We start from the raw sequence: 14,654 nt of genomic DNA, 5'->3' as shown, positions 1-14,654 counted from the left end.
ATGTCAAAGATCACTAGCTTCTCCAGATGACCTTCAGTTTGAGAACTGCTGACTTTAATCTTGTTCCTCCTCCTTCCACTTGCTTTATAACACTTGAAATCTTGCTGCATCAGTGCTCAACTACCTCTACAGATTATCACTCCATCCTCTTCCCCGACCCTCTTCCCCTCTCCGGTTTCCTCCCCCAACCCCAAACCCTCTGGCCTGGTTTTCCAGCGGCAGGCCCTCACAACATCCTTCTACCACCAAAACTGAAGACCGTCATAGGAGCTGGCTACAATAACACTGGATTTCTACACTTGCCAAGTAGACAAAATACTGTAATGCTACGATATTAAGAAGGAAAATAATTCCTAATAAGTGGAGCTTATCACAGCTCTCGAGGCCAAAACGCATTAAGAGCGTGAATGTGCGTACAGCAAGTACGCTCGTTTGGTAGAGCTTAGTGGCACGTCAAACAACCGTTGCTTTGAATTTATGAAGGCAGATCTGACAAGCTGTTCCTCTGTCGTTAAGCCAAGCCCACTGTAAACAACAGAGACGGCTGTTAGAAAAGTGCTTTTTCCTCCTTTGAATCCTCGTTCGACTCCATCTGTTGTTGTAAACACAGACACAATATGGCTAAGATGTATGCTTTCGGCTGGATTTTTTTCAGTGACTTTTGGCAGCGATGGCACATGATGTATATCAGCTGAGAGCGCAATGCAAAAACAGAAGTGGATGTAAATGACAGACCACCACTGAGCTGGTCCCTCGATATTCAAACTCTCCTGCACTGTGCCCATGGAGTGTCAATACGGCTCAATGGTTTCAAATTTGCTCAAAATGCATTTTGGCCTCTAATACATCCCAACTCATCCAAGACATCACTTCTCTACCAACCACTGATTTCTCAACTGAAAAATACTCCCCAGGTCAAAGTAAAAATGCTAGCACCGAACCCTGAACCCCGACGTTCCAAACCCGACTTTGAACCCCTCAACTAAAACATTCCAACCCAAATGATAAACCCATGACCTTCAAAGGAAAACATTCAAAAATATACATTCAAAGCTTAATTTCCAACCCCTAACTTTTAAACTTAAGCCTTCCATAACCCAAACCACCTCAGGCTCGCCAAGCTCTGATCCCTCTTCCCCGGACCTGGTCCCATCCCTTAACGCGACGAAAACATAAAACCTAAAATGAAATCCAAATCCTCTTTGCCTTCTGCAGCGTGAAGCGCTGGCCTAGGAGCTGATGATCTGACCTGACCAGGTCTCGTGCTTAGTGCCTGGATTCAGGTGGGTGATCACCACCTCGACAGCCTGGATCTTCTGGTTCTTGGGAGGAATGGGGCAAACCTTGTACGTGACCTCGTCCCCCTCCATAGGCACATACTCCCCCTCGATGCTGTCAGAGAAACAAAAATGACATTAATAGGTGTTGTTTTTGGCAGGACTTTCTTTCAATATTAAGGTTTTAATCAAGCTTTGGTGTTATCTTCATCATCTGCTATTAAAGCTGAAATGAGAAACTTTTCAGGCATGTGAACTAACACAGATAACACTCATGAAGCTGCAGTAATAAGGTGCATTCATGAAAATTAGACGTGAGAAGTAGGTCTGGTAGAAAAAGAAACAAAGATCACAGAAAAAATTTCTTAAGCATTTTTCAACCGTTTACCTCCATGTCCATACAACCTGCCAACAACTACCTGTTACTACCCAACTAATTTTAATTATAAAAACCCTAAATAAGTGATACAATATCCATATGTGTCATTAGTTGTCGTGTGTGAATTACAATTAAGCACAAAATGATTTATGCCCAAGGACAATTTTGATTTAAAGAGGCTGTTTGTTTTGTTTTTTTTTTACCAATGAGTTTCATCTGGCTGTGAATGACATGAACAAGTGGCAAAAGATGGTAGGAAATTAAACTATTTCCATTTTTTTTTGTTCCCATTTTTCCTCCAAATGCCATGTCCAACAATATTCAGACAATTTTTCAGCAATTAATGGCAGCACCTTCATTTGCCACCACATAGTTCTTAGAGTTGCTCACAGTCTTTCTTCATGTCTCCACTGGGATTTTCTCTCACTCCTCTTTGTGATGATCTCCAGGTCTTCTTGTCTTCACTTCGTCCACAGATTCTCGATGGGATTCAGGACTCTGGCTGAGCTGCTCCAACATGTTCAGACTGTTTCCTGTGAACTATTTCTTCACCTCTTTAGCTGCATGTTTCTGATCACTGTCTTGTTGGAAGGTCTAATCCAGCAGGCTTTTCTGCAGATTTGTCTGTTGTTTTCCTCCAGAATCTTTAAGCCTCTTTTCTTGTGATGCCGTTCAGTTTGAGAAGGCAAAAAAAAAAAACACCCACTACCATGCTTACTGAGTGGATGCTGGTTTTTTGGGGTTAAATGTTTCTCCTATCTATCACCAAACGATCCTTGTGTCCACACAGCTCCACTTTTCATCTAAACAGACAACTAATGACCAAAACCTTTCTTCTATGATCCAGCTCAACTTTTGTGTGTCCGTCTTGGAGAAGTGGAGTCTACTTTGAACAGGCTCTATTGAGACCTCGTTCAATGTCTGCTGGAAAGTCTGATTGAGATGTTGTTACGAAAGTCGCTCAGATTCATCTGGATGCTCTTGATGTTAATCTTTAGTTTCTTCTTGGCCTCTACCATTCTTGCCTCTGCAGGGCTCACTTTTGACTTCCTACCACGCCCTCTGAGATTTTTCCCACTGTGGAACTCCTCATACTTTTTGAATATTCTTTGCACTGGCACTTGAAAACACTTGGATATGACTTTATAGCGTTTCCCCATCTTGTGAGCACTCTGTCAGCTCTGGACGCTAATAGCAACCTCACTGAGCGCTTTGGTTTTAGCCATGACTCGCAATCGATGACTAACTGGCAATAGAAGTGCTGCATCAGCTGCTCTCAGTTTATCCTGTATTAGAACGCTCTAGAACACTGTAGAGATGGGCTGGGAGCTGCATTTTCAAACATATTTGCAGCCATTTTTAGTAATATGAATAATTTTGAACTTGGCATTTTTTTTTACATATGAAAAACAAAACAAGAAACACTTGAAAGTCATCATTAGCATCCCTTTCATCACTTGTTTATGCCACAAATGTGAATGTGAGTATATGTAGTGAATCACTGGCTGCTATGTTTTAAATGTGGCATAAATTACACAGACTCAAAGTAAAGAAACGAGGTCACGCTTTTTGCTGCATGAAGCTCATTTGAACTTTGCTGATTTGTGGTTGTTCAGTTCATTGCGCAATGAATTAAAAAGTTCAGTTCTTGCATTCTCCACCATCCAAACTATATTCTAACTTCCACAGAACCATTTGATGTCAGGTAAAAACTGATGTCTGTAAACTAAACAGATCAGATTCACCAGCTGGTTGCTCAGCGACGTGACTCACTCAGAGATGTGGACGAAGATGTCCTCCCCTCCATGAGAAGGACGTATGAATCCATGACCCTGAGACCTGGAGAAGTTTTTACACACCCCTTTAAATACAGGACCTGATTTGGCTCGCACTGTCCTGCAGAGAAAGAGACGGACAGAAACAGAGAGACAAGAGGAGGGTGCGTCATAAATCGTTACCACAATAACTTTGGCACATTATTTCTGGATAGTTAGTATAAAAAGGGCGGCTCGGACTCACGCTGAGTACGTGCGGGTACGTTTGGTAGGCAGTGGGCTGGGCAGCTCTCCCGGCTGTGGCGGTTTCCTCTCCCTCTCCCAGACCCGGCTGCCCTCCCTCAGGAAGGGGAAGGAGAGCTGCAGGGGAGTGCGCGGGGAGGCGAGAGGCAGCGGGGGGTCCGCCGGCGAGGAGGGGTCGGGGTCTGACATCTTGACGTGTTACAGGTTGAGATTTTTCTTTTTTTTTTTTCTTGATTTTATTTTTCTTCCTTGTTTAGGTTTCCTTGATGGTGCAGAAAGAAAAAAAGGAGGAGGAGGGCTACACCTCCTGCATGGCACGAGCGTTGGTGAGGAGATGTTCAGATGGAGCTCTGACGGGTGGAGCAGCAGCAGTGAAACCTGCAGTGGAGGAGTTGGAAAAGTAGGGGGCGATGTCAGAGAGAGAAGGAAACAAAAACTCAACCTTCAAATGTTGGCTTGTGTTGAAGTGGTGTCTCATTTCAGTTCAGTGAGAGGCTACTTAATTTCCAAATAACAACAAGCTAGACAAGCTTTTCTAACTGATAACAAGGAGAGCAACAAGACTGATAAATTTGAACTGATTTCAAATAAACAACAACACAATTCCATGGTCTTTTTAGAAGTTCTGTGCTTGATGCAGTTATAGATGCAAAAAACAACGACAACAAAAACCACATAGACATATTGGTACCTGTCTGGTTCTAGTTTCTGGATGTTTTTGCTATTTCCTCCTTTCTTTAAAATTATTTTTTCTGGCCTTTTTGTTATTAGTAGTAAGGACAGTGAGAGAGTGGGACAGGAAAGTGAGGAGAAAGACCAGCAGCAAACTGTCGTGAGCGGGAGTTGAACTCATGACCACTGCGTCACGGAACTACAGCCCCAGTTCATGGGTCACCCGCTCAACCTATAGGGGCGCCCCTCCTTTTGTATTTTTGATCACCCGTGGGATCATTTCTCTCTGCAATATAAAGTTCTGCACCTCAATGGAAACAGCACAACCAGAGGTAGAGAGAACTCAAAGATGGTTTTTGTGCAGTATAGCTGACGCTATAAATCATTAAAAAGAAATTTTAAAAAAAATACATAAAAAAGCTAAAGCTGAATGTCTTCAATTATTTATTTTAGGGGGAAAAAATGGAATCAACGTGTACAATAGTTTTCCAAGCACCCACGGGTGTTACCAACATTGAATGAATGTGGGCTCCTGCTTTAACTCTAGAAATACTACATTCATATCTGACCATGCTGAATGTATCTTCCAACAACTTGTTCCTTTGTTTTTGCTGCATTTGTTACGTTCCTCTGAGTCTCTCTTGTCGTTCCCTCTCTGCTCTGTGTAAACACAACCTGCTGTTCATCCTACAGGCTTGTCATGTGCGGTGACAGGTTGATCAGCCACGGATTTTCAAATGCGCTCAGAAGTGCAACATTTAAGATTGTTCGCTGAATCTGATGCAAACACAATATTTTTGGTGAATTTTTGGATTATGTGTGTATAATAAAGTGATTTTAATGACATATTACAATTTTAAGTTAAGTAACGTCACAGTTATATATGCAGCACATTTAAACCAATCAAATTGCTTTCTAGTAGAAAAATAAGATTGCTGTTACGAATCAACTTAACGAGTTTAAATATTGATATTGACACCCCTGAGTGTTAATGATTAAATGAATTTAGCTTAATGATGTAAATATTTATAATTAAAACCCTACAAAAATGATATAAGATACAACTTTACCAAACGATAAATATAATGACTAAGATCCTACAGTTTTATGAATTTAAACTTTGATTTTGTTTGATTTTCATGACGACCATCAGAAAGTGGAAAATCTGAAAATTACTTCTGTTTACAGTTTCTTACTCTGAGAAACGGTGCAGTTGTGGTGATTTTCCATGACATGGCCATGACATTCCCAGTCATCTTTGTTGTTGTTTTTGTGTATTTGTCCAACTGATGGAGACAGCTTTCTTATAAGATGCTGTTATTGTTGCCTCAACTCAAGGTTTATTAATAGAATAAATAAAATAGGGTTTTAGGTCATGCATAAAGTCAGATATTAATGTTTCTCTAAAAGTGGCACACTTCTTGTCACTGCCCAGCAACAAACAGACGTGGTGCACACAAACAGCCAGCAACATCTCTTTAGTCTGATGATAATATTTAATCAATCTTTTATCGAGTCTGTGCTCGTTCTCTCTCTTTTATCTGCTGGTATCAATATCTCAAGGTCAAACACAAAAAACGTGCTCAACAAGGTGGTTAATATCTGCAGCAACATATCTGATACTGCACAGGAAACACCGCAGGATCTTTATAACAAGCAGTTATATAAGAAAGCAGAATCCACCTGCATGATTGTTCCCAGCTTCACTTTGTGCCATCTGGTGTCTCTTCAGACTTCAACAAGCTGAAACCAACACGTTCACACACTCCTTTATACTCTCTGCCATCGAAACTCCAGGAGGAAAAGGTTGGAACTTGCAGAATGCTTTCATTTTCAGTCTTTTGAAGGGAATACTTTTCTGTTTTGTGTTGTGCGCGCCTTATTTTATGTGTGCTGAATGTATGCATCCCACTGCAGACGAGTAACGCTGATTGACTGTGATTTTGAAATAAAAAATGTTGAACAGAATGGTAAAGTGTTCTTTTTGGAATACTGTTGAAACAATTAAACCAATAAAAAGGTTATGGGATTATCTAAATTTATCGCTATAAAGCTGACGCAGCAGATGTGTTCACTTATAATTAATAATCAGCTTCGAGTCATAAATCAGGCAGAACTATGAACTATTGCTGCATGTCGCTGCCACACCAGAAAAAGAAAACGTTACCAACTTACGTGATTAAAAAAAAATCCTGCTTTAACATGACGTTACAACATTAAGACATGATAACTTTTCATTAGAACATAAACCGTTTAAAGAACATGAGAGCTTGTGTTGTTATAAGGTGATACTCTGACGATACTATGATGTCTGCATTAACAGGAAGGATGTGGGGCTGTAGGCGTACAGGAGGAAGAATGAACGCAGCCCTCTGGAGATATCTACGTTTCTGCTTGATCAGCTAGAGGAGCACTAAAGGCTCTTATCACAATATCGTCATCACGATCAATACCAGCAGACAGACTGTCACCCTGGTTCAACCCACTGCACTGGAACACAGTTCTCTGTAAAATTACAGTAAAATACTGGCAGCTGTGGTCACCAGCATTTTACTGTATTTTTAGTGATATTTTACTGTGTAATAGATTACCATGGAATAAGATGTTTACTATTTAATACTTGTTGTGTTGCCACTGTAATTAACATTAACTGTAGCTGCCTGTACACGACAACATTTTGTTGCTTTTCAAATGTAGATCCTGTGAATAACACATATATTTACTATAAACAACAAAGTGTTTTTAATCTTTATGATCCAGGAATGAGATCTACAACTGTTCAAAATAATGTGTTCATCACAAAAACAGCCTTAATAATAAAGGATAAGGTAAGTTATATTTCCATAGTTGGGAACATTTGGTCAAAGGCAGCAACAAATAGTAAATGACAGTTTAATCAATATATTTTGTTGCACCAATCCACCAGAACAAATTCCTCGTATTGTGTAAACTATACCTAGCAATAAATCTGATTCTGATTGTGATTTAGAAAGAAAAGAACACTTTTTTTAATGGTTCATTTCAGGACATCAGTGTAAAGTGTAAATCAGTCTAAACAGCTCTTTGTGAACTATTACGTGAGCATTTTTTTTGTTCATTCCACACCCTCAGTTTTTACAGCAGCCTGCTTTTAACAACAATTCTTGCTTTTAGCTCCTAAAAATACATCAGATTTCACAGTTTCACAAGTATTTTGTAAAAACAGTTCACTCCTGCTAGAATTTGGCTGCATTTGGGCTGTAATTTATTACTATCCTATGCAGATTCGTCTGTTCTCTTTTGTGTTTACTTATATTTTTTCTAGATTGTATATTTTTAGTGTATTATATGTTTAGCTTACATATTATTTTTAGTATGTATATTTATTTCTCAACTCTGTTTTTCTTGTGTTTTTCTTTCAGTGAGGGTTTGAGATAAAGGCAATTTCAGTTCTCTGCATGTGTACACGTGTAGCAGAACTGACGATAAAGTAACTTTGACTGATTCCAGTGAGGTCTCCACACAGCTTTTCTTCAGTTAAACATGAGTTGTCAAGTTGTAACAAGATAAACAGGGCTGTATGGTGTTATAACAGGACAAGCTTGTATGTATTAATAACATGAATGTCTTCTGTTATAACAATAAACTTTTCACATTATAATGTGATACTGATCTCCTTATTTGAACACAGCTGGTCTCAGGCAGTGTTGCACTCTGGTCTTTAATAGTTCTGTTCATACTCTACTGAAATGCTGAACACATCATCCAACATGTATCCTCTCTAAGTATAAACTGGTTGTTGTGCCTCTTGAGTTCTTGTTTTATTCATGTTAATTATTGGTACATGTCGTTTTGATTGTGACGGCCACCACAGCTTTCTGACATTCACGGCTGCTTTTGAACCAGATTCCACCGTCTGTTGAATGTTATCACATTAATCCTGAAAGAAAACATCAAGAGACCCACACGGTGGCTCTGAAAACGTCCAACAGGTGATTTTGTTTTTCTCCAGTATTAAAGTGGTTTAGAGTGTAAGTCATAACTTGGTCTGCAACAGCTGGAAGCTGCCGAAGGAAAATGAAAACAACAAAGAAATTAGATTTCCGAGTGCCAGACTGCGATGTCTCTGGATTTGAAAAGGTCTCAGTCTGATGTAAATAACAATCCTCTGCTGGAGGGCCTCGGCTCGGCTCATCACACATTATTATATTAAAGCCCCCGCTTCCACGAGACTGACATCCATTACCAGATTGCTCCGTATTCAAACAACAAGCTGCTCTCTGAACCGTTCCGTATCGTCATTTCTGAGCTCGACTGAGCTCGGTCACCGTGCCTCGACACAAACCCAATTACTATCTCGTAACTGGGAGCTGTGATGTGTGTATCATTAGCTGGCTCATCATTGTGACACTCTCTGCAAACACAAAGGGCTACAGGCCATTGTTCTACAGAGGTTAAACACCTACACCGAAGCCTGATTTATTCCAAAAACACAGACGTGGGTGGAGGTGTTACCGGGCTCATCAGCAGCCGCCTCCCTGCTGCTGCAGGATGAACGTTTGACAAAGACTGATGATGGTGATGAGACTGTCAGAGTGAATCCCACCGGCTCCGTCCAATATCACACTCTGTGTCTCTCACTGCCGGCCTAAATATAGAGGTGTGTGGTGGGATGGAGGCTATCTTTGAACTGGACCACAGGATCCTGAGCTGGAGGCTAACAACACGCCTGGACTGGGATGTAAACAAGCTGCATGTCATAAATGCAGACTGAAACAAAGATGTGTCGCCTGCAGGCCTTTAATCTGAGATGAATATTTTATGTCTATCAAACCAAAAGATCAATGCTGGAACTTAAGTATTAGTCTCAGTGATGCAATAACAACTTTTAGGATTTGAAGAGGATATTACTGCTCTAAATATTTCTACATTTCCTTTTTTTTTACACATATTTTTTAAAGTAGGCAGCAGGAACACCTGCAAACAGAAATACACTATTGAAAAGTAAAATAGTCTATTTTAATTACATACATATGAAAGCAAGAAAAAATGCAATTTGAGGAGTAACAAGCTGCTGAAGACTAACATAAAATGTTTGAAAACGAATATGACTAAATACTCCCGTCATACTAGTTTTAATAGTGTAGCTTAACGTTAAAAATTAACGTGAACACCGCTTCAAATCAGACCAACAACTCATAAAGTTGGTGGAAAGATTTCTCATTGATGGGGCAAATTTAATGTATTGCATCTTGTCAATCACAAGGCTATAAAACATCCATCCATCCATTATCTATACACCACTTAATCCTCACTAGGGTCACTGGGGGGCTGGAGCCTATCTTAGGGCGAAGGCAGAGGACACCCTGGACAGGTCACCAGTCTATCACAGGGCTACACTTAGAGACAGACAACCAAGCACACTCACATTCACACCTACGGACAATTTAGAATCACCAATTAACCTCAACATGTTTTGGACTGTGGGAGGAAGCTGGAGAACCCGGAGAGAACCCACGCTGCACAGGGAGAACATGCAAACTCCACGCAGAAACATCCCAGGTGTCCACACCGGGACACGAAACGGCGATCTTCTTGCTGCGAGGCAACAGTGCTACCAACTGCAGCCCACTCTAAAACATACACTCCTTTATTGTATATTTTCCACCAGATGGGACCATAATTTACGAAATGAACACCATGCTGTATTGAAGCGGACTCAAAACTAGCAAATGAGATCATAAACCGACTAGGAAAATGCTTACTGAGGTAACAGATGAAGGAAGAAGTAGGATCGTTTTCTCATAGACTTCTATATGATCAGACTTCTACTTGCAACCAGATGAGTCGCCCCCTGCTGGCTGTTAGAAAGAATGCAGGTTTAAAGCACCTCTTTACTGGTTTTACTATTCAGACCAGACTTGTGTTAGTTTCTGTCCATGGAAAGTGACCTTAATTAGTCAGTAAAGCTGTTTATTAACAATAACCCTGCTAACAAGATTGTCACTGTTGTTATTTTTTTCTTGATACAATAAATTACTATTAAAAAGCTCTGCTTTTTTTCTCTCTGTATGTAGTCGCCACTGTGATGTCTGACTGGTCATCAGTAACAACTTATCAACACTGCAGTACTAATGTTTAAAAAAGTTCCTTTTAAATTAAACATATGTAAAACATACCTAAACAAAGATAACTGAATGAAGTTTTGTGCTGGAGTTTGTGTTATTCTAAACTTTGACACCAATATTTTCAGTTTTACTTCAAATACTGGTCACTGGCCATCTTGATTACTGATAACTGGTATCAGCCCTGAAGAAAACACATCAGCTGACACCTATAAAATGCACAAATAAATGGTAAATATACAATAATGAAGCAATGTCTTCTTAAAAAGGCTCTATTGTTATTCTTTGGAAAGCATATTTTCTCCATGAAACACATTCGAAGACTAGGATTTGAGAAGGACAGCATGTACTGGACAGATTTAAGAAGAACAGCCACATTAGGGTTCAAAAGTCTCCGGCTTCACCACAGGAGTGGCTTTAATCTCTCCACTTCATAAGCTCATTAATGGGAAAAGATGCTGCAAAAAATGGCTGACTGGTGAGGCTTTTTATCCTCTAGGTATCACTCTGGATGTGCAGCGATGATGAACACACACATCTGTCATCGTGGTGGCTCAGGAGGACGGGACTGATTGCATGACTGATGGATGACAAGGCATGCAGCCTTTAAATAATTCAGCAAACTTGACTGGGCTGAGCTGCTCTTTCATCAGCTCCTCATATTAGGCCTGCAAATGGACTCTTTAATGAGTGCGCAGGGCTGCTGTCAGAGGAGTTGTAGAAACATTTAATCAGGAGGGTGTCAGGAAGGACTGAGAGGAGAGGAAAGGGGAGCTGGGGGAGCTTTTGAAAAAGACAGACAAAAGGCCAAAAGCAGCTCCGTGTGAAAGCAGGGCACTGTGGCCGTCTGCGCATCAGCATGGAGGACACGTCAACTCCTCTGCGCACACACACACACACACGCAGCTTTCAACTTTAAATCAGCCTTTTACGCGCACACACGGCCTCTTTTTGTGCTGTAATTTGTCTTAAATGTGAAGCTGGGAGCCTAAATAATTCAAAATCACATCCCTTCAGGCGGCTTGTTTCCAGAACATTCTCACACAGTGGCAGCTCAGACAGGAAGGATGCTCATCTGACGGGTACAAAAAAATGTGAAATCTCTCCATAAAAACAGGACAAATCTGAGCTTTCAGTTAAAAAAAACACACCACCACAGCGGGATATTTTTTTGTGTGTGTGCCACAACATGCTGCCAGGAGCCGACGCCGTCCAGCCCGGCTCAGAGGAGAGAATAATACAAAAAAAACAAAAAGGCTGCGTAAAATCCAAGGCTCGCAAATCTCCCGTTAACCCTCCCGATCGATCACTTACCGTGAAAAGCGGCGATCAGCTGTCAAGTCGGGACGTGAGGAGGTGATAGGAGGCAATTATGTAATTAAATGGGGTGGAAGCTGCGGGGACATGTGGTGAATAAGTGAGCGGATCTTGGTATGGATGCGGCGCACACAGGCGGGATGAGAAAGCAGCGAATGAAAAGCAGGCAGCGGGGATATGAGGAGGAGGAGGAGGAGGAGGAGGAAGAGCAGGGAGACAACAGCGGGCTTCACCGGGCCACAGTCAGCGCTTTGTTCTCTGCAGGGAGGGAAACACTTTCTTAATGCTTTACCAGAGAGAGGATTTATTTTATTGGCTTCTCCCATCACACATTCCACCATGTTTGTTTTTCATTTCACTCATTTAACGTAAAAAGTCAAATCTATTGTGTTCACACGTTTAAATGTCATTTTCTCTTCACTACACACTTTGTTCAGTGTAGGATTGATTCAGATTTGGTTGTTTGACAGTTTTGTGGCCACTTCCCACTAAACTCTCATCCCAGTTTCGGTGGACCTCCTCCTGCTGGGACGGCCCTCCTGACATCACATGTGGTGTGAAAAACAGCTTCTTTACTAGAAGTCACCCTGCAGAGTTGTGCCTGCTTCCTAAAAGCATTATAGTGAGTGTTGCTACAATGGGACACGTTATGGAAACCTGTATTTTGTAACAAAAAAAAGGAAAGAAAAAAAAAGGTCATTTTATATGTAAATTTCTGACTTTGAAGACGGTAGAAAAAAAAACTAAAACATTCTGTCATTATTTTGGTGTTAAGCAAATAGAAATAATTTTGGTAACTGACCTAAAACAAGAAAAGTTTAGTCTGATTAAACGTCAGACAGTAAGAAAATCTAAGTTTTTTTTTTATACAGTGTATGCAAACTTCTGATTTCAACTGTTTTTATATAAATAATTATCCTAGTGCGTCAACTCCCAACTTGATATAATTCTATAAATATTATCCCACTTACTACAAAATACAAAAGGAAAAAGAAAGAATGAACTACAACAGACTTGTTGACTCCATCTAAAATGAAATATGTCCTGAAAACAGTTTTTTACAGGCACCACTGGCAGAAAATGGGACACACACGAATATATACAACATATATATATATATATTCCAATTTCCATGAGCACAAAACATTCTCTGATAGTCTGAATGTATTGTTTTGGGGGTTTTTTTGTTGTGTTTTTTGCATTTTCAGTCTTAAAGTCACTCTTAAATTGTGTTTTGCTTATCCTTAAATGTTTGAGCTTCATCTTGCAGAGTGTGAAATGTGCAGTTTGACACTAGACGGCTTTTTTCACATTAAGCTGCTTAAAAGGGGAACATTTCCTGTCTTCACTTTAAAATGAAGGCTTTTACCTTATTAACTTGTGCACATGGTGTTTGTGAACTGTAGAAGACACAAAATAAGGGAATCAAAAGTTCACACCATGGCTGAGGATTTCTACCTTGAAATGGTCGTGTACCATTGACAGTCCAAGAGTTTCCTACATAACAAATCCAATGAACCAAACCCACAACTTTCCCAGAGCTTTCTGTCTCGTTCTTCTTCATTGAAATCAGTTTTCTGGTTTGAACATGTGTGGCTCAATTACTCTAATATTACAGCACGTCATTATGTAGCTTAGAGTAGTTTTGCAATGTTTAAGCAGAGTCAAAGGTGAGCTGGTGTGCTCGAGCTGCAGCTGGTGGCAGAGGGGCGGGTGGAGACAAAGGTGGGAACTTCATAGATCTGCACATTCTAAAGGAGACAACGGTTTAAGACAGGAAGAGGTTATATTCTAGAAAATAAATCTAGATATGAAACTGATCCACAGTGGTGAGTTTTTAGAGGTGAAGTCAATAACTGAAAGAGGACCAATCTGGAAGCTAATCACAGCTCAAAGTTCAACTTACACAAGTGCAATCCAACAGCTTGAATCATTCAGTTAGAGTGTGATGAAGAAGCTGTAATTGATCATTTTGTTGTATCTTGTGTCCCACTTATTTGACTGGGTTCTTGAATATACTGCTTTGTACAGACATGTGACAAATTAAAGGAAAAACCAGAACCTTCGACCCCTACTCTGAGGGATCTGGTGCTCTGTTAGCTGACATGGTTTGGCTTCACTTGTCCTCTTGGAGGGAAGAGTCACTGCAAATTAACACCAAGTTGTTCACACATGAAACAATTCTAGTGGTCTCTTCCAGGATGACAATGGTTCCATCACTGAATGGTTTGATGGAAATTATAGGAATCACATATTATGTCCTTCACAGTGACTAGATTTGAACCTAGCTCAACATCTGTGGGAGATTCTGGAACATTTAAGGTAGCACTGTCCACCACCATCATCAAAATACCAAATGAGGGAATATCTTTTGGAGGAATGATAATCATCCCTCCAGTGGAGTTCCAGACACTTGTAGAATCAATGCCAAGAAGCACTGAAGCAGATTTCGTGGCCCGTCACTGTCTTTCATGCTGGTTTCTCCTTGAATTTGTCACCCGTCTGTAGTTCTTCTTATATTTCTAGTGCTGTTGTTACGCAACATGCTGCAGTTTTCCATTTTCCCTTGTTCTCACTCCTGTGAAGTGTTTCCAAGCATTTTTTATGGTTTCTTGTTTATGCAACATTTCACAACTTCCACTGCGTGAAAGAGGAGCACACTTTTTTTTAACTGCATAAACTGAATAAGAGAAGATGGCATTTTTAAAACAGCCACTTTGTTATATTAACTAACAACAGGTCAGATGTGTAGAAATATCTCATGTGTCCTTCAGACTAGTTTTCAGTGTTTGCTGGGCAGTTTTATGTAAAGGGCAGTACTGGGGAATTTGTTTGCAGCATTTTCACACATACATCTGACTATTATGTCCTGTGTGCATCTTATTAA

At 40.4% G+C, this 14,654-nt stretch overlaps 1 protein-coding gene across 1 annotated transcript; it reads right to left on the bottom strand.

The window, feature by feature from the left end:
- Window positions 1–1,138: 1,138 nt before the first annotated feature.
- On the bottom strand, window positions 1,139–3,863 carry csdc2a (cold shock domain containing C2, RNA binding a). The gene is made up of 3 exons (XM_008300940.1): window positions 3,676–3,863; window positions 3,430–3,552; window positions 1,139–1,392 (listed from the first exon to the last, which is right to left on the bottom strand). The coding sequence occupies exons 1-3, from the start codon at window positions 3,861–3,863 to the stop codon at window positions 1,230–1,232; spliced, it is 474 nt and encodes a 157-aa protein (XP_008299162.1). The 3' UTR covers window positions 1,139–1,229.
- Between the last annotated feature and the right edge of the window lie 10,791 nt (window positions 3,864–14,654).

This window comes from Stegastes partitus, unplaced genomic scaffold (assembly GCF_000690725.1).
Source record: "Stegastes partitus isolate 25-593 unplaced genomic scaffold, Stegastes_partitus-1.0.2 Scaffold1610, whole genome shotgun sequence".
NCBI classification, from domain to species: Eukaryota; Metazoa; Chordata; class Actinopteri; family Pomacentridae; genus Stegastes; species Stegastes partitus.
The sequence above is the reverse complement of the archived record's forward strand: the minus strand, read 5'-3'. Positions and strand labels throughout refer to the sequence as shown.

Coding starts and splice junctions, on each gene's coding strand:
- csdc2a (XM_008300940.1), bottom strand. CDS start 3,863: ATGTCAGACCCCGACCCCTCCTCGCCGGCGGACCCCCCGCTGCCTCTC. Junction 3,553..3,675: donor CGTACCCGCACGTACTCAGC/GTGAGTCCGAGC, acceptor CTTTCTCTGCAG/GACAGTGCGAGCCAAATCAG. Junction 1,393..3,429: donor ATCTTCGTCCACATCTCTGA/GTGAGTCACGTC, acceptor TTTCTCTGACAG/CATCGAGGGGGAGTATGTGC.